General features: G+C 36.4%; 1 protein-coding gene across 3 annotated transcripts in view; it reads right to left on the bottom strand.

Moving 5' to 3' along the window:
- dnah5 (dynein, axonemal, heavy chain 5) overlaps positions 1–22,575 on the bottom strand; it is a 77,345-nt gene that overhangs the window by 28,612 nt on the left and 26,158 nt on the right. For 2 of the 3 annotated variants that reach the window (XM_015357045.2, XM_015357048.2), the window contains exons 24-52: positions 21,328–21,563; positions 20,725–20,943; positions 20,447–20,509; positions 19,932–20,170; positions 19,440–19,680; positions 18,513–18,712; positions 17,884–18,037; positions 17,534–17,697; positions 17,162–17,318; positions 16,802–17,014; positions 15,004–15,228; positions 13,893–14,065; positions 12,980–13,158; positions 12,326–12,513; positions 11,435–11,629; positions 10,964–11,098; positions 10,048–10,155; positions 9,206–9,359; positions 7,969–8,115; positions 5,838–6,079; positions 5,097–5,273; positions 4,279–4,483; positions 3,771–3,913; positions 2,788–2,922; positions 2,230–2,352; positions 1,932–2,145; positions 1,274–1,497; positions 536–734; positions 276–448 (exon numbers count right to left, since the gene is read on the bottom strand). In XM_015357045.2, coding sequence (XP_015212531.2) covers positions 276–448; positions 536–734; positions 1,274–1,497; positions 1,932–2,145; positions 2,230–2,352; positions 2,788–2,922; positions 3,771–3,913; positions 4,279–4,483; positions 5,097–5,273; positions 5,838–6,079; positions 7,969–8,115; positions 9,206–9,359; positions 10,048–10,155; positions 10,964–11,098; positions 11,435–11,629; positions 12,326–12,513; positions 12,980–13,158; positions 13,893–14,065; positions 15,004–15,228; positions 16,802–17,014; positions 17,162–17,318; positions 17,534–17,697; positions 17,884–18,037; positions 18,513–18,712; positions 19,440–19,680; positions 19,932–20,170; positions 20,447–20,509; positions 20,725–20,943; positions 21,328–21,563 — 5,225 coding nt within the window. The remainder of the gene's footprint in view (positions 1–275; positions 449–535; positions 735–1,273; positions 1,498–1,931; positions 2,146–2,229; positions 2,353–2,787; positions 2,923–3,770; positions 3,914–4,278; positions 4,484–5,096; positions 5,274–5,837; positions 6,080–7,968; positions 8,116–9,205; positions 9,360–10,047; positions 10,156–10,963; positions 11,099–11,434; positions 11,630–12,325; positions 12,514–12,979; positions 13,159–13,892; positions 14,066–15,003; positions 15,229–16,801; positions 17,015–17,161; positions 17,319–17,533; positions 17,698–17,883; positions 18,038–18,512; positions 18,713–19,439; positions 19,681–19,931; positions 20,171–20,446; positions 20,510–20,724; positions 20,944–21,327; positions 21,564–22,575) is intronic. The other variant, XM_015357046.2, reaches the window with a different exon arrangement.

Below are 22,575 nucleotides of genomic sequence, written 5' to 3'. Positions count from 1 at the left end.
TAATAGAGCAGGCTCCTGTTCATCATGAGAAGAGATGACTGCTGTGTACAAATTGGAAAATCTTTGTCGAACACCTAACTGACATTTTTCACTATATACTAACAATGAAACATTAGACATTGTACAAATCAGTGCAATAATAACAACCTTTCATTGTAGAGGTCTTAAATTCCTAAAGCAACGCTTTCAAATACTAAAAACGGTGATTAAGCTATGAAAGTAGCTACAGTATTTCCACAGAATTTAAATAAAATTTCTGTTGTTTTCTCCTTTACCTTCACCAAATGAATCATGGCGTCCCGGAAGAAAACCATGTCCATTCCAGCTCCTCGGATGTTTTCATTGTACTGAGCCAGGAATATATTCAAGCGATCCTTCAGGCTTTCAAATGACTCAATGGGTTCGTATACTTTGGGCATCTCAAAATCTGCGTCTTCAGGCTCTTCCCCTGTTCAAGAAAAAGTCTGAATTAACCTGCATTCAGTAGTGATGAGACATCGATGACATGTATCCAAAAATAAATTCAACACAATACCAGTAGCTTCTGGTGCATCTCTCAGGAAGTCAACAAAATAGGCATCTACTGCAGGATCGACAACAGCTTTAGCCTCCTCCCCCAGCTCCTCTTCCATGAGCTTAGACAGGGCTCTGTCAAACCAGGCCACGTCCTCAGCAACAGTGAAACGGTCTGCAATAACTCGCTTACACTCATGCTTCCACAGCCGAAGAACCACCTGAAAAACCATCAAGGGACAACAGAGAAGCATGTAGACATATAGAGATATCTACTGTTTATGAACAGCTGCCATTGTAAAATATCACCAATATCTTACAGGGCTGCTGAGCACAGTATCAAAATTTAATAATAATTAATATAATTTGCAGTAGTGGCAAGTGGCGAGTAATTTCATTCAGTTGAATGAAAAATATAAAACAGTATGGTCACCATAAAGCAATTTTGCAATAAAAATAATAAACTATATATTCAGGATATAAAATTGCAAACATCTCTCTTAGATGTATAGATAACTTATTTCCATACCTCTTTTTTAGATTCAAAACATTCAATCCTAAGGATCTATGTTGTGTTGTAAAGGACCAGAAATTAAAAGAAAAAATGTTTTTATTACTGTGAATGTGTCAATTACATTTAAAATATTTTTCTTACAGCCAGAATATTTTCCATACGTTTGACCGTAGCTTGAATGAGAGAAGGTTTAAAAAAATGGTAACAATATTGTTAAGATTTACTATTTGTTATCATTCCACTTACATCCTGTGAACTAACAACTTCAGAAGTGGTGTTGAGCATTCCTTGCCAAATCCGGGAAAGGTCCCTCAGGTTGAAAATGTAATGGAATTTGGCTGGAGTGGGGAGCATTTTGATTTTAGTCATCTGCCACAGCTTGCGTGTCAAAGACACCAGCTTAGCTACAGTGCCTCTTACTTCTTCTGAAAAGCCTCGATGAGAGCAATAGTGTCCAACTCCAATCACTCCTGAAAATGTAAAAGTGTTAATAGAGTAAATACAGTGCTGTTGCTGCAAATCCTATAATTAAAGAATACATATATATAGAAAAATTCACAGCATTGGGGGTAAGTAAGGCAGCAATTTTGCTTTCATATGAAAATAAAGAATATTATATTCTCACAAACATGAGAATATAACTCACATTTCAAAATGCAGGAAGTGTCAGTCACAAGAGCAAAAACATACTTTGCAGTAAGAACTTTTATTTTAAAAAATATATTTCTTTATAAGCTTGAAAGGCATTAAAGAGCACATAAGAGAAATTTTAGAATAAAACTAGACAATCTTCCGAGAACAGATAAAATCAATCAATGCAAGAAATTGATTTTCACAGCACTAGAAATGTGAACTCTTAATTTCCCCAGGAATAAAGAAAAACATTAAGGGAAACCATTCTCACCAAAAATCTTGTCAATGGAGGAGTTCGAGGGGAGGGTGCAGTTGAAGATGGAGAACTGTCTCTTTAGTCTTTGAGGAATGTCATTGCGACCTCCCCCAGGGTGGATCATGGCAGCCAGAAACTGGATGTCCACTATATTAGTGAACTCCCCAGGCTTCTCCAGGTTATAAAACCCATTTTGTTCCATTACTTGGCGGACAATTTCATTTGTCACCTAAAAAAAACAAAGCAAGTACAATTAAAACACAAGAACTAATTAATGCATAAGAACATTGTACTGGTAGTCCAAAATGAATACCTGATCCCCCCACTCATTGATAACAGGCATGTTGATATCATCAATAAAGATCGACATCTTCTTCCCTGCTGGAGGCCCATAAGTTGTGCCCATTCTCTTGTCTACATAGCTCTCAATAGTACGCTGGAACAACAGAGAGTTTATTTATGCAAGTTAATCGAATAAAATTAAAAAAACGAGCTCTCATCTTGGTACATCAGAAATAATCCAATTAATCTTGCACCCTATTCACTTTTAAACATAATATCTAATGCACATGACTCTTCATTTTATATTTTATGACTCTGTCATTATCATGATTAATTATGGTGCAACACAAAGTAATTTACCAGTAAACCGCAGACAGAAATCAACTTAGTCATTTCTCCTTAAGAGAGGAGTTGTGCTTCAATAAGCAGAAAAGTAACTGGTCAGTAATGACAAAAATATAATGATTGTGAAACCTTTACTAGTCTTTGTTGCTGTCCAATTTAACATAATTACATAATCTATCCTTTCTAACTGCAATGCAATAGGCAAAGTGATATAATATTTTAAAGACTTAATGGCTTAGTATACCTGGAACATCAGGGGGGTGGTTGCAGAAGAGAAATTAAGACTCTTGGCCATGTGAGACTCCGGATCATACTTTGACATGTATCCCTTAATAATAACAGTTTTGGCTGTACCCTGTTCACCGATCAACAGCACAGCCTAAAAAACACAGGTTTATTTTAAAAAGGTATTAATTTTAAATTATGCAACAATATTAAAGTAGTATTAAAGTAGCTGTTAAAAGTCACCTTAAGGGGCAAAGATCAAATGGTTTGTACCTCTGATCTATTTGGAATTCCTTTTTTAATCACTGTCTTAAACTACAAAGCCAAAGTTTCTAAAAGGATATATACTGTCAACTTGGAATAAATTTAAGAATGTTAGCGTTTCTGCTATTACTATAAAAGCAACATGTTCAAATAAAAAAAAAGTTACAATTATGGAAACACGTAAATTACACTGGACACACCTTGATATTTTATTTACTTGAATCAGAACAGAGCTTAAATCTAACTGAAGCTCATCTCATCACCAAAGGGAGGATGTTACGAAGCAGAGAAACTACTACATACTGTATATAGTACATAAACTAATGTTAATTATTACTATTAATTTAACCTAGTTAGTCAGCTGTTAAAAAGAAGCTTTGCTTTATTTTTGTAAGTAGCAAAGAGGTAAGCATGGAGAATTCATAAATGATCCATAAATTATCAATAACAAAATTACTTTCAGTGGCTTATAAAGAAACATTACCACCCTGACAGGGATCAATTTGTCTTTCAAGGAGAGCAGAACACAATGGAGACAATGCCGAAATACAGGAATAATACCTCTATAATCAGTTCTTTACAATTAAACAAAAGAACACATGTCTCATTTGATGCAATCATAAGTAATGCCTTCAGTGTAATCTATTGGTTTCATATGATATTATTCCCACAGTAACTGTTAATATACAGTAGATAATAATAGGAAACAGGTGCTCATTAGTTCAAACAGTCACGCACCTTGCCCTGTTTGGCAATTGTCTGGATGAGGAAGTCGGTCCTGACATTGTCCACATTTGGAACGAGAATGGAGCCATACTCTGGAGTGCTGTCAGGGGGATAGATGTACTCCTCAACACGCATGTTCCAGTGGACCCACTGGCCTGTACATAGGAAACCACTCTCAGTGGAATTCATCCGCAGAGCAAAGACTGTTTTTATTTTATTAAGACTATTTTGTAAGTATTTCCTATTAATGAGTGTTTTAAATGCCCTTTTCTATGAAATATTAAACATTGTTTTCATCCAGGAATAGACAATGAACCTCTCTAATGAAGTATTTTTCATTTCCAGAAAGACGCCAAGAGCTAACTTTAATTTGACCAGCGCATTATCATTTATTACAAGACAATTGGCTTATTTCCATTATTAAACTAAATAATAATGCTGCTCAAGCACATTCGGTGTGTCCTAAACAAAATTGCACATTTTTTGCTATTCCTTTGTACCTTTAGAAACAGTTTCGCACCTTCAGAGGTCACATGGTAGTCAAACATGGTGTCCTCGCTGCCCGCCGGGATGCTGGGAAGGTCGAGGCGGATATTCTTGTGGCCCCTGAGCCAGGTCTCCAGCTTCCTCCGGCCCTCCAGCTCCAGCAGAGCCCCGACGCTCCACATGAGGGCAAACACATAGAGACGTCCAAGGTGCTCCCGTGTCACCTCCCCTCCCTGCTCCTGAAACGACCACGCCGTTACACAAGAGGAATGGCAAGAGGTGCCCAAAGTAAGCAGGTTGAAAACATGCGTGGGAACCTCTTAAACACTGTGGTAGTTTGCTTTAACTTACTTTTGCTCCTTAGGATCACAACTAACAGTTCACAGAAAATGAAAATCAAATCCCATAAATCACGATAGATAAGCTGTAAAACCAACAGAAAACATTTTCTAACTCAAAATAAAAGTAAAGGAACAGCGTGTGTAACTTTTAATTGTAGTCATAGCTTTATTGTAGTTCTTTGTCATAGTTGTGAAGGCAGAAGATACAGTACAAACGTTCTCATGAAATTATTTTTATTTGTTCAAAACTACCATGATGTTTGGGCACAAACATACATTTTAAATGTTATTGTATTTTTATGTCACAATGCTCTGCCACTTAGAATGAAGTGAAGGATTACTATCTTCCTGTTAAAATATTTTTTTTTATAATTCTACCTTCAAATAACCATGTGGTTAAAAGGTTAATTTTCTTTGGTTGTGAACATTGAATGCTTTACAGCTTGTGTGGAGCAGCATACTGTCTTGTGTTTTGGCAGGACTGTATTAAGATTAATGTAATCTACTGTACCTTTGGGGGAATAAGGCCCTGAAGCATACTGATGCTCTGCATGATTACAAAGGCCTCCAACATCTCCATCTTGTACTCCAACGATTGCACACTGAATCTGAAGAGTTCTAGGAAAGATGACGAGTATAGCTCCCTCAAAACATTTCCCTCCTGTAGAGACCGTTTTTTCAACCAGCCCTACAAACAAAAAGAAAAAAGTGATGCAGAACTATTTTCTTGAGGTATACTCCTTGGAGGTAATTATGACAGAGTTGTTTGTGTCACTGAGGCTAAAAACGCCAGTACTGATGCATTTTATTCTTTTTGCATTGTACAACTATAAGGTATATTGTACCAGATACGGTGGAAAAACTACTATCCTAAATTACTTCCATACCTGGCTGTTGCTGTAGCAGAGGGAAAGAGTGTCACAATAAATATTAGAACCCCAGATAATATCCACATAACTCAAGAACAATTCAGCCAGCAGGAGGACTCTATGGCTCTCAGATCAGCTCAGAGCTGTGGTCAATTACAATAACTGAATAAAAGCTTTGCTTTGGAATAGCAATACAATAACAATAGCATTTATGGAGTTTGAAGAACGTATGTGAAAGAAGCAGGGCAAAGCAGGCATAGGATTTTAATGGTAAAATATAATGACTAGATAACTGGAGACAAAAATGGATATCTGGATATATCTACAATATCCAAATTTTGTCGGAGCTGTTGAATAGTCACACTGAATGAGACAGCTCTCACCTCTAGGATGGGACTCCAGTTGAGAACTGAAGAGCTCATGAAGACCATGCCATTACGAGACACAGTGGCTGGAGAGGCATTGTCAATATTGTGTGGTTCAAAAACAATCTTGCAGTTGGCGGCCATAGGGATACGGTCACCATTAGCCAAGGTAAGGGTTTTGTTGTCATCCAACACCGAGTTGAGATTCTCAATCCAAATAGCATCAACAGGACCATCCAGGACAATCCAGATGTGCTCTCCTGAAGCCCAATCATAAAAATCAGAAGTCTAAAAAGACATTTACTGTTTTTCTACATGAACAAAATCCATGATAAACAGTAAAAGTTCATTTAAGAAAAACATTCTCACCACTTAGAAGTACTATAAAATTGGTTAATCCACTGAATCCACTGAGATTTTTAAATACAAAGTCATGAATTAAGCATATTAGACCAACAAACCAAGTGCAGAGCCTCACTATCGGCATTTACTGCTTAAAATCTGACTTGTCCTTAATGATTGTTTCACCCCAAACTTTAATTACTGGTATTTTTGCAATCTAAGGACTAGTCTAAATCTAAGTTTTTTTCTTCATATTAAAAATTACTTTTTAACATTACTTTCTACCCTGTAATACTTGAGAAGCTCTAATTTGATACCACACAATAAAACCCCAAAATCCTGGACAGATTAAAAACCAAGCTTTGGTTTTGAACCACTGTAAGAATTTTTTTCTTTTATAAATGTATAAGAAATGGAAGCAGCACAGACCATTATTTTTTAAAAAATAGTAATAAATCCTTCACAATAAGATGTCCTTTAGTTCTATTTTTATACATTGTTTTTCTACTTCCAGATCAAAACACAAAGAAAGTACACAATGTTGTTTCCTTCCATGTGTTTGGAATTCTCTTGAGTTCTCTGGGGATTAAGTGTACTGCTACCAGATAATTGCTATTCTCTGTCAAACTTCTCAAACTCTAACTCTTTTATAAATGTGCCTGGGGCTCTTGGAGCTTCAGCTCACACTATGAGCAGCTGTTGCCATACACAAAGTCATACTTCTTAAGTAATTAGCATCTCTGGAGAGACTGATCAGGGAAGAAGAGGAAGTTTTTTTGTAAAGGGGAAATACTTGAAGAGGCATGATTCATTCCAAAGATTAGTGCACCAAGTTGTGAAATAATTTAAGGGCATTTAACCCTTTTTCTTGTATTTTATGCACAAATCTTTAACATGCCAATGGGTAGAAAACTGTAATAAAACCACACCACTCTGGTTTGCAATATACATAAACAAAACATATAAAAATACTAAGAAGATGCACAGAAAAACTGTTGTGTTCAGCTGTAGTGGGAGGTCATACTATAAGCATGGCATCCTATAAGCAATGTGCATTCAGCTACAAAAAACACATCTCCATTGCAGGGAAAATCAATTCATAGTCAAGAAATGCATGTATTAAGAAAATCGTTTTTTTCCATATGATGCTGGTCTGAGACATTTCAACTTCCCCATTTCTTTAATTCTGTATCCTAAAATCTTAGGTTCCAAGCACACAGTAATGGTTAGTGCTGTAGGACCCCAACTGAAATGGTTAGTGCTCAAAAGTTCCCAGTGTGGTCTATAGTATTGCATCCTAAAGCAAATTACTTTACTGTGACGGCTCCATTTCACAGAGCCAACACAACAAATGACATGGTCCTCATATGGCCAAACATAGGCAGGTTTCCAGAAACAAAAGCTTAGATTCTGTACTTTTGTAAGTATTAATCTTTTTATCTGAAATAAAAATGTCATTAGTACACAGCAAAAATGACAACATTTCACTTTAATCTCCCAATAGTTATGCTATTCCCTGTAACTGGATACCACAGGGTCTGGGGAAACCCTGCCAAGGACCACTGTTCCCTCAGGTCTGTCAAACCAGGCTGAGCTCAGCAGTAAAGAATTTTTGAGTAAAGAATGTATTTTTTCTCAGGACCAAGCAAAGTGCGAGACTTATCTCTGCTTTAATTCTGTATATTGAAGTCCCACATACAACTTCAACAAACAACCTTGCTCTTCATTAAATACATTTTAAAAAATAATAAAAAACATATAGGTATAAGGGTTAAGAACTTTTTTTTCTTAATAAAGAGTTTCATACCTTTCTTTGCCCTCAGAGTTTTCCTCCATAAAGTGGAGAAGATGCCATCAGTCCAGTCATTAGTGGCTACGTCCAGGCGGCCAAACATCTGAGGCGCAGTGATGGCCTTAGGGTTCATGCGCATCTCCCGGTGAGGCTGGCCGCAATCTGCACACACGAGTGGACTGCTTCGCTCAGCACAACAGGTAGTTTAAGTCATTTCACAGAGGAAGATATTAGCTTTGGGCAGCTTGAATTAATGCTAACAACCGACATTTCAGAAATCAAACTAAAGGCTCAAATCAACGTAATGGGTTCTCAATTTCTTTTCATGAAAGACTGTTTAACAAAATCAATACTAGCTATGTATTAAAAGTCTTAACTTGCTGTCTTTCTTAATGGTTATTAAGACATTTCCTCAGAGCTAAATGATTTTTCCCCTTTTTTACTTCACCACCTTATGGGTTCTTAAATTACAAAGAGCACTTAGTATCCTTCAACACAATTATGCATCACAGGAAAGCTACAAAAGTGTGAGACTAATGGGCTTTGGCTGAAGTTCAATTCATTTAATTGAAAGGAACAGTATGTATAGAACTTGGAATAAATTGCATATTCTTATTTTAAGAAACATTTTTTTTCTTTTTATTCACTTTGATTTTTTTTATTTCAATCAAAGTGTCTTTCCTGCTTATACATGAAGGAAGGGAATATTCCAAATTCTTCTGTCAGCACAAATTCTTGATTTCACTCCAGTTGCATAAGTTCCCAGTTTTTCCGATCGGATGTTGACGTGTACACCCCACAGAATTGCAATCTGATCTGCTGTGTTTGTCGTTCTAAATGTACTTCTCTGCAGAGGAGACTGACATCTGCTGTATGTGACATTTCAGGAACAACTGAAGGGTTAACCTTGTCATAAACAGCCATTATGCCATGTAGAGAAAATCCCCGTACAGGTTCTAATGCATATGCAACGATCCCTCATCAACACCCATTCATGCCAACCAGTAGAGGTTCTGTGGAGCTGCACTCGGACTATAAAATCTTCCTAAAATACTGCTTGGACTCAGAGCACCACAGGGGGATATGCTTTGTGCGTGTGTATGTCCACTTGGATGTTCATTAGAAAATGGCCCTTAAATTCAAACCTCTGCTGAACTGTGCTGTAGCTCCTCGCACCCTCTAGGACACCGGTGGTGGTCCTTACAGACAACAGAACCAACAGAGACAGAAGATACAAAACCCCGTGGGGTACCTGTCATGGCTCTCATCAAGGTGTGAATGCAGGCGGTTTTCCCAGCCCCGCTCGGTCCCAAGGCCATCATCCCATGTCGGACTCTCTGGGTTTCAAACAGCTGGATGACTTTGAGTTTCCAAGGAGGATGACTAATAAGACCAGCTTCTGCAACCTGAGTAACAAGCATATATATTTTTTATTTTTACGAAATTCCTAATGGTAAAAAGCCTGCATTTCAATGGATTTCTCAATATACTTTAATTTCTGAATAATTTATGCACTTTTCCTTACTATTTACCAAATTGCCCAGTAAACAATAATTTGAAAGCTAATTGTTATAAAGAACTAGCAATTGATTATTTGCAATAGTACAGCGGTGTAGTATTTTTTCTTATGTGAGTATTTAGGTATACAGCACAAATCCATATGCATATAGTAGCTTTAATGAATTGATTAATGTACAAATAATTCATAAATTAATTGCCTGTAATATTTTCTTGGAAAGACCTTCTACAAAACAGACCACCCCAGAATAATCCGTTTCTGCAAGGCCAAGCTCTCATTCAACTGCCTTTACTTTCTTTAAATCCTTAATATGAAATACATGGTTCTACCACAACAACTGAGATGTTAAACTAGTATGTTTATGTAAACAATTGCATTAAATTTTATTTTTCCATTTCTATGGTAGGATAATAAATGAAAACTCAGTGTAAATAGTTTTCATTATACACCTCTCGTTAATTTTTATCAATTGTAAAAATGTACTAGTTTAAAAGTGAATTAAAAAAGTATTCGTAAATCAGGTTTGCTACTTGACCAAATAACATTTTAAAGGTTTTCTCATCATCAATACTAACCTGTCTATCAATAGCTGTTTCCAGTTCTGGGTAGCCTGCTTTGTCCAGTTGGATGCCAGGGAATAGATCTTCAATTAGACTCAAAAAGAGAGGCTCATCTTCATCAATCTTTTAAGGATAAGTAGACAAATAAGTGTAGATAAGCACCCTGCATTTTCATAATGTACAGTGGCTTAGTCTGTTTAAACCATTTAAACAACACAATGTCACAGGTAGATTACCCGTCAATGATGTGGATGTTCCTATGAAATTAGTTTATGTACTGTATGTTTTAGCCATTTTGGAAACCGCAGTTTATTGTACAGAAAATGATAATGAACCCAGTGCAATAAGAATTAGGAAAGAGACCAGCAATGCCATAGTGAGCTACAGGCTCCTGTGGAAACTGAGAATTACAACTTATTTTTTCCATGGTAGTCAGGCAATTTAGACTTTAATATTAAATATTAAATTTTAATAACAGATGAGAAATAATACATTATATAATTTATTTCTGGGTAATCCCATGCATGTATTTGATCATATTGGAACAACCATATTGTGTTCAACCTAGGAATTTATGAAAACAATAAGTAATGGGACACATTCACTTCAGGTAAATTTCAGAGTAAATTTGTGGCTGAATATACCTGTGAGGAAATAACTATATGATATCTGTCACACATTGAGCTCACCACACTGTTTATATAATCGTTTGAGATGCTTTGTCAAGCCCGTGCTGCAGCCGGTTTGAGTTCTTTAATTCATACTCGTAGAACACCTTCAACAAGTCATGATTTTCATGAGAAATAAGAGTTCTTATTTCTTATTGAAAATCCTAGTTTAGACATCACTATCCCGACAATTTTTGGAGGCTACGATATTGACTTTTTTTTAAAAAAGCCTTTTGACTGATTTAAAACTAGGCAGTACTTACTAATTTAGACAAGTTCATATCTCTCAGGACACGCATGACAATCGTAGATTCGGTGTCATTTGGATTTGCTCGTTTTGCTGCCCCCAGCGTACGCAACACAGACAAAATGTTTCGAAGACCAAAATCATAATGCACCTACAAGTGATTACAAAAAGTGAGGAATAAAATTAAACTGCCAAATCAATACAATTTAAACTTATTGCTAAATTTCCACCCATTACAGTTTTATTATGATGTTTCCAGGCAGTATAACAACACTAAATGTTAACATCCTTCTGAAATAAAAAAGGAATTACCTCATCAATAATCTATCGAACGAAGACAAACTGTCCCTCTTACTATCCTGGCTTATACATGCTTATTTTCTACTAATCAGACTAAAAATGTAGGTGATATCAACAGAAATGAAAACCACATTGTAGAATATTTCCATTGAAGAAACAGAATATAATCAATTAATTTATATGTCACCTGCTTTGAGAGCTGCTCTTCACAAAGTTTGTATAAAGTGAAGAACTTCCTGGCCAATTCAATATTGTCAATAAACCCACAGCTCGCCAGCTTGACTCGAATAATGATTTGTCGATCAGGAACCATCATGGCAACAGAGCGGAAATTGATCTTCAAATTCTCAGGAAGCTCTTGACGACCAGCATATCCCGGGTTCTAATAGGTATGATAACAATATAAAAAGTATTAGAGTATTATGTTCAAAGAATAAATTGTTAAAAAATTGCAACAGGCACAATAAAAAGAAAAAAAAGTCACTCCCTGAGGAGTATCAATCTATAGTTTGGTCTCATTAAGTGTCTGTGTGCCAGTTTGGGAAAGATGTGAGTATATTAAACTTGGGCATTGAGTTAAGTGGGGACTGAAATACATTAAATAACAATGAGAGAGCAGCAGAAATGTGAGCAATATAGAGATGGAAAATTAAAGAGTCTTCCAGAATGACATGATTTTTCCAGCATTCTACAGTATATACGAGACATTAAATTTTCCTTGTATGGTGAGTTTTAATCATTTTAAGGCCAAAAAGGGAATAACGTTGGCAGCGCTATGATTTAACTCTCTTCAGCTTATCCTAACTGGACATTAAGACACACTAGATCTTCATGCCAGTGCAGTTTCAAATCCACACTCACTCCAAATGTTAACATATCCACTTGTTACACCCCTGAGGGCAGGTCTGCAGTCGCTTGAAGGAAAAAACCTTTAATAATCAAAAAGCTACAATGACGTGGCAGGTTTGCCATTCAGGATCGAAAATTGAGTGAAAGGCAGTTCTGGGGCAGAATTCTGGAGGAGAGTGAATTATTGTTTATAATTTTTTAAACAACAATGTAAAATGAATAATCTAACCATGGTAAGGAAAATTCCAAATTCAGGGTTCATTTCAACGTTGTCACCATCTGTGAAAACGAAGTTCTTCTTGCGCTCCTTTTTGCAAGTCAGAACAATGGCAATCTGCTGGGCAGCAACAGACAGAACTGGAAGGTCAATCCGGTTGAATTCATCAAAGCAGCCCCAGGAACCCGACTGAGCAAGTCCTAAAAAAACAGATTCATTATAAAAACAAGAGGAGTAAATATTCACTGCTGGAGTGGTTTATGCCTGTATTCATACTATATTGTATGTTACCTTTTATATCTACTCAGACAGATCTTTCAAAATCCACTGCATTTATTATTAATATTTATACGATAAGTCACAATTCCATGTATAAATTCTGTTGCCCTTCTTTCTGTGACTTAATTAAAATTGTTTCTATGGATTTCAAAGAGTTTTCATCTTGGCAATTGAAATTACTTTCATGTCTCTCTCCAAAAATGAGAGAGATGAAGATGAGCAGATGGGCGGCTACATTTACTCACACTGCACAGGCCGTGAACAGGCAAATACTTCGGCCCGTGACTGTGGAAAAAGTGATCGCCAAACACTTTGATGACATTATTAAACTTGTGAGGGTTTTATTGCCAGGGTTTTACTGTGTAACATTTAGAAGACCATCCTTACCTTTGAAGATTCTTCCAAGGCCTCTGAAGTCCATCTGGTCAGAGCAGTTGAAAACAACCACATATTTCCCAAGACAGCGGCCCATGTCCTTTGTGGTCTCTGTCTTCCCGGTGCCTGCAGGGCCTGCTGGGGCCCCTCCCATACTCATGCCCAGAGCCTGAGCCAGGGTGATGTAGCACCTGCGGTACAATCATACTCTCCAGACACTGCTGGCTTCTGATGGGCTGAGTCTACTCATAGCCTCTGTGTGATTATACAGTGTGCAAGTAAAATAGCCCAGTAATTCTTCTATTACAATGTCAAAACCACAAGAATACATTAACACAGACCCCGAAATTGGGTTCTACATCTTCAGCTTTCCAAAACAAAGCAAAAGAACTCAATGTCCTGAAACATAGATGGTAGACAGTTAAAAAATATGCAACATATTTTTTTAGAAATGTGTATTTTGAGATTTACAAATTCCACATCAAATATGCTCTGTGGGCTCAATATCCTCAACTAAGAGTTGATATATTAAATTTTTATAAATGGAAATTTGTGTTTCTGATATCTGATACCAGCAGGATATTTCTTGTGGTTTATCAGAGAAAATCTACAAACAGTGTAGGTCACATTCTCAATTAACAGTTATTTCTGTTGAATTCTTTCTCATATAATGCAACAGCTTCAGAAGAAAAATAAGCCTTATTTACTCAGTTTAAGTCCCAGCATGGTTTGAAATGATTACTCTATAATAACAGAGAATGTAACTTTGAACTTATGGAAAGCCAATTTTACAGTCAATACAAGCAATCTACAGATACTTGTATTTAACCTACAAGCAATCTATCACCTACAACCCTTTGGAAACAGTTTGTTATGGCTCACCTTTCGCAGAGCAAAAGCACTGAATCTGTCACTGGAAAATTACCTGTCAGTGAGTGGAGTAATGACCAGTCTGTCAGTACAGCCCAGGAACTCGTTTTGGTAGATAAACCCAACATCCGTGATGTTAATGAGCATCTTGTCAGAGTCTTCATTGAAATAGAAACGGCACTGTTTCAGCCATTCAAAGTCACTGGGGCTTTTGATATGCAATCGACACTACAATAAATTAAAGAAAAAATAATATATCACTTTCAAATCCACTTTTAAAAGACCTAACAAATAAAAGGCCATCTTTAGTTCAAGCATCATGGATGTCAAAATGAATGTTTCCATAATCACAAACACATGGATAACTATGGATTAGCTTTAACGAAAATGGAAGTTATATTTAAATATCTACTTCACAAATGCAAACATATTGCTAGATTATCCAAACACATCCGATATATTCAATATACTATCAAAATTATAGCATACATATATACAAACTCGTCACTTTTAATCACAAATGTAGGGCTTAAAAAAGAAGCACTATACAGTATATGACAATGTACTTCCTTTTATAACAATCTCTTACCATTTTTTATAAAACGTCTTTGCTCAAAAATATCTATTTGCCCTTAATGGCTGGGACTCTACCATAAATGGGCTCAGTATACATAGTAATAGTATGGTTTTGAGACTACCTAGATCAACATTATGAAAGAAAATGTTGTTAAATACAAGTCAATTGAATGTGTCTATACATGACATTATTAAACAATTTCCAGGCACATGATCACAGCAGACAAAATATAATAATGGTCCAGACATGGCACTCTTTTAGAATAAAAACATATATACATTTAACTGCAGCTCCATGGATTTCTGCTCTTATGATTTCAGATTTTTTACAATATGAAGCTGCAAAACAGAAAGACAAATGCACAAACATTTGTCCAACACTAGCAATTTAGGCAAGAATTTTAAGAATTCTTAAGCGCATAAATACGCACAAATATTATATTAAAAGCAATGGGAGCAGTTAGCTCACTTTGGGGAGTGTTATATTTTGCTCTCAATGTTATCTAACCTTTTGCATTGGACATGGAGAATCAGATCACCTTTGCTGACCCAGGACTCTCAAGCAAGCTTGTTTTGCTAGTTGTACTCACCAGGTCATCAAAGATATCCCTCTGGTGCACGTGTATAGTGATGAGGGTCTCATATTTTATGCGCTCCACTGGACTGAGGTCCTTTGTTGTCATATCAATTAGTGTGTTCAGTAGCTCCAAGAAGGACTGGTTTGTCTTTGTCATGATCTTCCGGTCATATCTAGCATTAGTTAAAGCCTCTTCTGAATCTCTTGTCCAGATCATTTGAATCCCAAGCAAACCAATCTAAATTAACAGACAAGAGATGTCTAAAATATGCATTTTAAGATTTCAGCTTCTAATCTTAATCTCATGACTCTCTTTTCAGGAGCAAAGTGTCATGTTATAATGAGGTAAATAGTGAACATGGGTATCATTTAGAAAACTAATACAGTATTGCAACACACTGCCCTGACAGTTACTATAAATACCTCTAAAGAAAAAAAGTACTACATAATAAAATGCTACAAAAAAACTCATGACAAATTGCATTGAGGTAGAACTTAAAAGCATTAGTGTTATATCGGTTTAAGACTTTCGTTTCAGAATATTTTCCAATTTGCTTAACAAGTAACAAAACTACAACGAAAACATAAAAATGTATCTATTGCTATGAAATATAGCACATAGCCTAAAAAGGCTGACTAAATTTGGCAAACCGAACTGAGAGCTCACCTTACTCTTAATAACTGTGACCTCGGTAAGGGTTTGTCCATTTTTCTACAGTTTGAGATATTTCTTCAAGGGAAGTACTTTTAATAAAATACATATCTTATTCCTTGGAGCAGAGGTTATTTTTTTCCAGAGGCAAATGTTGATTCATTTTAGCATATCATAGTAAAACCAGGACAGTGGAGTCTAATTTGCAACACCTTAATTTTATACTGCAGTCATTTGCAATTGCACATTTATTAGTGAACTTCAGAAGCTCTGTAGTTTAGAACAAGTAGCATGAATAAATGCACCCTCCTCTATCACACTTCTAGAAAAGGTATATAAAGAGATACATTTAAGGATTAGATAAACCTTATGCAAGGATTTATAGTAAATATAGTGCCTATAGTTAAGTGTGGAAGTTACTGAAGCCTCTTGCAACCTTGACCAGAGCTCATTCATCTGTGTCCCAAATCTGTCTCCTATCTAGTTCAAGAGTACAGGATGGGTGTTAGATGGTCTCGTATGTGTAAATTATAATTCCAAGATATATTTTAAAGCTGCAAGGCTATGACTGTTTTAATCCTCTTTCTGTTGCCTTAAATATCTCGCACAGCTTCTTTGAGTCGATTTATCAGGAATGCTGCTAAGATTGGGCTCTCAATAAGCAGGAGTGCCAGATTCATGATACTAACCAGGTCATAAATTATATTTACTAACCTTGTTACAGTAAGCATATCATAACCTTGCTGTTATTATTATTATTAGCTAAATAATTAACCGGCCACTTGTGCATCACATGTCACATGAATCCTCACTTTTGTATTGATTATTTGGCACATTTAATAATTGTTAATAACTAATTGTATCAATAAAACCATATAATGTATTTATGTTGTCCATTATTGTGTTTGACTGTTTCCTAGTAACCATAAAAGTTCCTTTGAACTATACTGTTCCAACTTCTACTTGTTCCAGTACATTCAAACAACCCCAAATCACTACAATATTTACAAGGTGACTGATCAACAATAAAATAAGGGTTCAATAATTACTTTGCATCACTTAGTTAAATATTTTACATAATAACCATATCTTGAATTATAAACATTTCTTAATTTAGGAATGATTTAATGATGTTATGCCTATTAAAAAATATTGATACCTGAGCTGGGAAATAGTTGAGAAATTCTATGAGCTGAAAACTGGAATCCTGGATACTAACAGCCGCTTGTTTAATTACAAGATGCAAGGATCTCTGGGATTCCTTGAGCAGAGCATTGAGCCATATTTCCACATTGCCCTCGGCCATCACAGGCCTGTCAAGTTCAACCGTTTCTCCCTCACGGGAACAGATGGCAAGGATTCGGTCATAAACCTTGAAAAGGGACATGAAATAACTGGTTAATTAAGTTCCAGATAGTAACTCAAACCACAGTTGGTTTCCAGTTATATTCTCTACTTGTACCTTAACCACTGTACAATATCAAGATTAGCATTTTCCACATCCATCAGTATCGCTTACCTTATCATGAAATCTAACCGTTTTTATGTTATCAAAGACATTCAACAGATGGGCCTGAATTGTATGAGAATCTGAAGCCTGCCCCAGAATTTCAAGAAGTGCAGGATCAGACACAAAGAAAAACCGGGGGAACAGGAGACGTTTCTTTTCAAGGTAGCTAAACAAGGAGTAAAAAATAAGATATTATTAAGACAACAGAAACAGATAAAGCAAAAAAAAGAATACAATTATTAAAACAGAATAATCTTCAAACAAAAAATTGATAAATTCAACATTAAATTGGATGGTTTTGTATTTACAGTAACAAATACACATGCATAGTAAATTGGTTAGTAATCTAAACTGTTTGAGAATGTCATGGTTTTATCTTACCCTGTGAGAGACTTCTGACAAATCTCTAACTGTTCCAAAAGATGTGGCAGCAGCTGCCCCATAGTTTCATCTCCCACACAGCATTGTACTACATTTGGCATCTCGTGAGCCCGTGTCATTATTTTTACCCATGACTTGTCAATGTTGGAGAACCTTTTCGCCTCCTGCAATCCAAGAAAGGAAATGTTAAGAACCTGGAAGGAGACTCCTAAACTAATTGTGTATAATAAATTGAACTAGAACTCTAGAAATATTTGTCCAGAATTTGAACTTCCAGTTTTTAACAGAGTTTATCATGGATTATCAGTGAACAAAATATTTATTTATTATCCCTTGTTATGTTTACATACCTTAGGAAGTTGCTTTGCTATGTCTCCACCTACAAACACAGCTTCCAAATAAATCCAGAGATTTTGAACTGTCATCCAATTCTCTATTATGTCAGTGGTGTTTGAAAGGTTTTGCACCCATTTCTGAATCTGTGCCTTAAACGGAGTGTTGTATCTGGAGCAGTTGTAGGACAGAAAATGGGTCAGTGCACAATCACAGTTTAACTTACAAAGATCTAAAAATAAGGTTGAAAATTGAAGAGGGAAACTAGTTTCATTAAAGGCATTAGAAGCGCAAAATGAATTTCTGTAGAAATAGGTTTTTACAAAATACACAATGTGAAAATATATCTAAAAGAAAATATTGAATTTGAAAACTATTAGAGAGGAAGTAGTCCTTGAATAATTGATGAATGATTTAAAGGTCACAGCTCAATGTCACTTTTCACAAAATATTTTGTGCTTAAAATGTTAAAAAGCTGAAGAAAAGTTCTTGATCAAAATTCTACCTCTCAAGCCACTCTTCCAGCTCCTCAACAACTATCAATACCTAATGAAAATCTAGAATTCTGATCAAAATGAGTGGATGAGTATTTGTGGAAGAATGGCTGCAGGGATGCTTCTTTTCTAGGACAAATCCTATTAAATACCTGTTACTCATTAATGAGCCTAAAATCATTAAGCTGTCCTCCATGTTAGCAATGATCTCTGATGTACTGTCTCCTCTTAACAGCAGTTCACCACGGGTTTTAAAGTTTGCAAATGTGAAGGTCTTGTTGTCCCACTCTGCTATCACTTGCTTCAACTTCTGTTCAATATCCCGTTCCTTGACAGCACTGATACATATATCCTATACAACATGAAAGGACCCATGAGAGCATGTAAACCACTATAACAAAGCAATATAAAAGTACAGGTCATTTTGGATAGTGTACATCACCATACAGTATTATGGTCTAAACCATCATTCCTACCACAGGCAAAACTAGCCATCCACACTCTCAAGAGTGCTAAATCATTATTCTAATATGGAGCTGAAAAGCAAATTGGTTGAAATTAAATGTAAATAAAATAATTTGTTAATTGACTGTAAATCATGATCATGGCTCTTGATACCATTTTTACTAACCAATAATAAAATGAAACCTGCGTTTTTAGGGGTATTTATACAAGCATTTTGATTTTCACCGAAGTGTTTCTCATTGTGGCCAAAAAGCTCAATGTTTAACTGTCAGTCGAGAGAACATTCTACCAGTGATCTGGTTCAGGTACTCTTTGAAGAACATCAGACTTTTCCATTAACACTGTAAAGTATCCACACATTTGGTGAAAACCAAATACTGCCTTCCAACAGAAGAACTCTTGTTTTCTATCCTCTTCTGAACTTTGTTAAATCAATTACATCGATGCTGTTGAATAAAAGATTTACCTTCTGCTTGTGGCATCAAAGAGACTCATTCCAATACTCAGTAACTTTTCCCTATGCTTTTGTTTTAGATTCTCGTACTGCAGGCTACTGAATTACTAAAAAAAACAATGCCTTGTTAAAATAGCAAAATGAAAGTGATGATTAGTACCTCTATTTCTTCTTTACACTTTAAAAGAGGAGCTTCCATTATATTTCTAAGCTTGAAAGTGTCGCTTTCTACATCAAAGCTGTGCCCTGTTACTTCTGTTATCCTCTTCCAGTGTCGCGCCATCATGGCTTTATTGGCCATTAGTTCCAGCAGGGGGCAGCACTCATTGAAGTCGTCAATGGTCTTCTTGAGATCAAGGAAAGCCTGCCACTCTTTAAGTGCCCGAGGAAGTTTGCGGCACCTTAAATTGGCAACAGGGAGGAAAGGTATACACTGAACTCCTTTGGGTCTTTATGGTTTAGGCATCGTTTCAAAAGCTTTCTATAATCACGTTAGCTGAGGACAGGCAGATCTCTAAACAAACCACTCAAAAGGCTTGTGTTTACGAAGCTTCATGATGATCAGACAGTTTCACATCACAATTAAAGAAAAAAAATGACTTTCTAAATCTTGAATCAAAGGTGTCTGAAATATGAGGTAATGCTCCCTTACCGAGTTTGAAAATCTAAAAGCTCATTATTGATCTTCTCAATGTTGACATCGGACCACAGGATGTCGTAGTAGCCGTTCACAGTGTCAATGACATTGCTGTAAAGGCCATACAGCTTCTGCAGCAGGGTGAGCTGTTTCTTTATCTCCAGCAGCTGGGGGTGCTGGGTCACTGGCAGTCCAAACAGCTCCTCACCCCCAGTGTAGGTGATGTACTTGCGATACAGATTGTCAAAGCGATTCTGTCATGAGGATAATTGAGAAGCCTCAGACAGTTCCCTATCACACTCACTTATTTTACAGACAATTTTTCAAAACCCTTTAATATGTTAACCCTTCATATAGGAATTTTGCTTTCAGTAATTTTAAAATACCAAAATATCACGAAAAGCATTTTTTTGTCATTTTCAAATACATTTTCACAGCGCAGCTAGAATTTAAAGAAAATTCCTTGACCTTTGGGCTTCAATACTGAAAGGCAGGAATGCATCTCAAAGCAATGCTGTTTTTTTACACACCTGAAACATGATGAGTCTGTCACTGGCATCTTGAGGTGCCAGTCCAACAACCATTGGACCATCCTGTAACATATATTCATCAAAATGGATAGTTACAGTTTTAATGAAATTTCTAGGTGACCCTGAGTGACTCAAAGATAAATGACTAAGAATGCTATTTTACCTTATATATAATCATTTTAACCATTATACATGCAGAAGATTTTAATTTGGCCTCTAGAGTGACGAAAATAAAAAGAATTAAACAAGTTATGCTATTTGAAGTTCCCATCACATACCTTTTCATATTCCTTATAAAAGTGATCACAGTCTTCCACAAAGGTCTGCACATTACTGATGAGCTCTCCTCTAAAGTTGGGTTGTAGAGACACCAGTTCATTTTGTACCTCTGTGCCCCTGACCAACAGCTTTTCCCAGGTGTAGCGTAATGTGTCCACCTTCTCTACCTCTTCTTTTGCTACCAGGAGGTCATACTTATTGAGCATGGCATAAGACTCCTATCGACATCAGCAGACAGAATATGTCAGAGGAATCAAAACCTGGATGTGTCAGTATATATGTCACAAATCAAGCCAATGTGTTGGTAATGAAAACACAAAAAATACAAAGGAATTTTTTTAGGTCAAGTCTGGCAGTATTTTTTTTCTTTTTGAAAACAGGTGAACAAATGGTACATGAAGTACAAATTCTAAATTTAAAATTAAAATGGTGAACAAATATTTCTCCTGCATATAACAGATTACCTGTCCTATCTCTGAAGAAATAATTTGAATTAGGTTAATTTCTATTTCAAGGCACAAAATGAAAAACGTGTGCAATATTCAGCCATTCAATATGTGGTATTGATAAAACCATTTTAAAAAAAGAGATTGGACTCTTACCTCTATAGGACTGACTTGAAAATCAATGGCAATCTGATGCTCTCTTATCTCCTTTAAGGCTGTCATGGCTATTCTGATGTCATCTAAATCCTTTATCTGCCGGTTCAGTTTTTTGCTGGCCTCTTCCACAAAAGTAAAAATGTTATCCATCTCAGACCTGTACTTCCTGTTGCAATGGCGCCCAAAGTCTACCATCCAAGCCTTAGTCTCTGTCGTCAGAGCCAACTTCAGTTCATCTACCACAAAGTAGATAAAATATATACATAAATAAAATTTGCAATAACACACTGTTCCCAGCTTGCAATTCAGTATCAAAAGATATACAACAGTGCAATAATGGCCGATATTTGTTTTCAATTGTTATAACTGGGAGTTCATCCTCTTCTATCAAGAGAACAGTCTAGAGACTCGAAGCAACAGCTTCTGGGAACTGGGAACAGCTGTCATGCAACCATTTTGTGTTTCATTTGATCTCTTTATCAGAGAATATTATTAGTTTTCTAAACTGAACCAATGTGAACCTTTTGCCAGGTGTACCGCTACAGCTACTGGATATATATGGATGTATAACAGGTTCTTCACTATGGCTCTCTGCAATCAGTGTAGTTCTCTGCTGAGGAAAAGCCTTCTTACTTTATGACACAATCATCCGAAAGGCGCTTTTCTCCAGATTTAGTGCAACAGAATCTTAATCGTCACACACACACAGTCATTTTGACAAGCAATGGGCACAAGGTGGGAGACCCTGGATGGGACACCCGTCCATCACAGGGCAAACAGACACAAACATCACACACTCACACCAGGGTCAATTCACCCAGATGGGAGATGCCTCTATATCCCCAGGTGTAAAAGTAATAGATTCAGTAAATCTTTCATCTCTATTGCAATATCTCTCTCAAACAATCTCCTGCAACACTATTGTACCAACTTCTCTTTTGATAAAGTTGATTGTCCTTCATTGTTGTACTAGACTGTGCCATAAAAAATCTCCTTGAAGATGATAAAATAGTTTGAATTAAACTTATTTTTTTTCCAGGAGCCAATCAACCTACCAGCTCGTCTTTGGACTGTAGAAGGAAACCAGAGAACCTGGAGAAAACCCACACAAAGATCAAACAAAACTCCATGAACATGGCAGCCAGAAAATTGAAGACAGGGCCCCAGCGCTGCAAGGCAGCAATGCTACTCTGTGCCGCCCTGCCACCCCGCCACCCCTTGCCTCAAATCTTTAATGTGCATTCAGAA

This window comes from Lepisosteus oculatus, chromosome 10 (genome assembly GCF_040954835.1).
Source record: "Lepisosteus oculatus isolate fLepOcu1 chromosome 10, fLepOcu1.hap2, whole genome shotgun sequence".
NCBI classification, from domain to species: Eukaryota; Metazoa; Chordata; class Actinopteri; order Semionotiformes; family Lepisosteidae; genus Lepisosteus; species Lepisosteus oculatus.
This window is presented reverse-complemented; position numbering and strand designations above follow the sequence as displayed.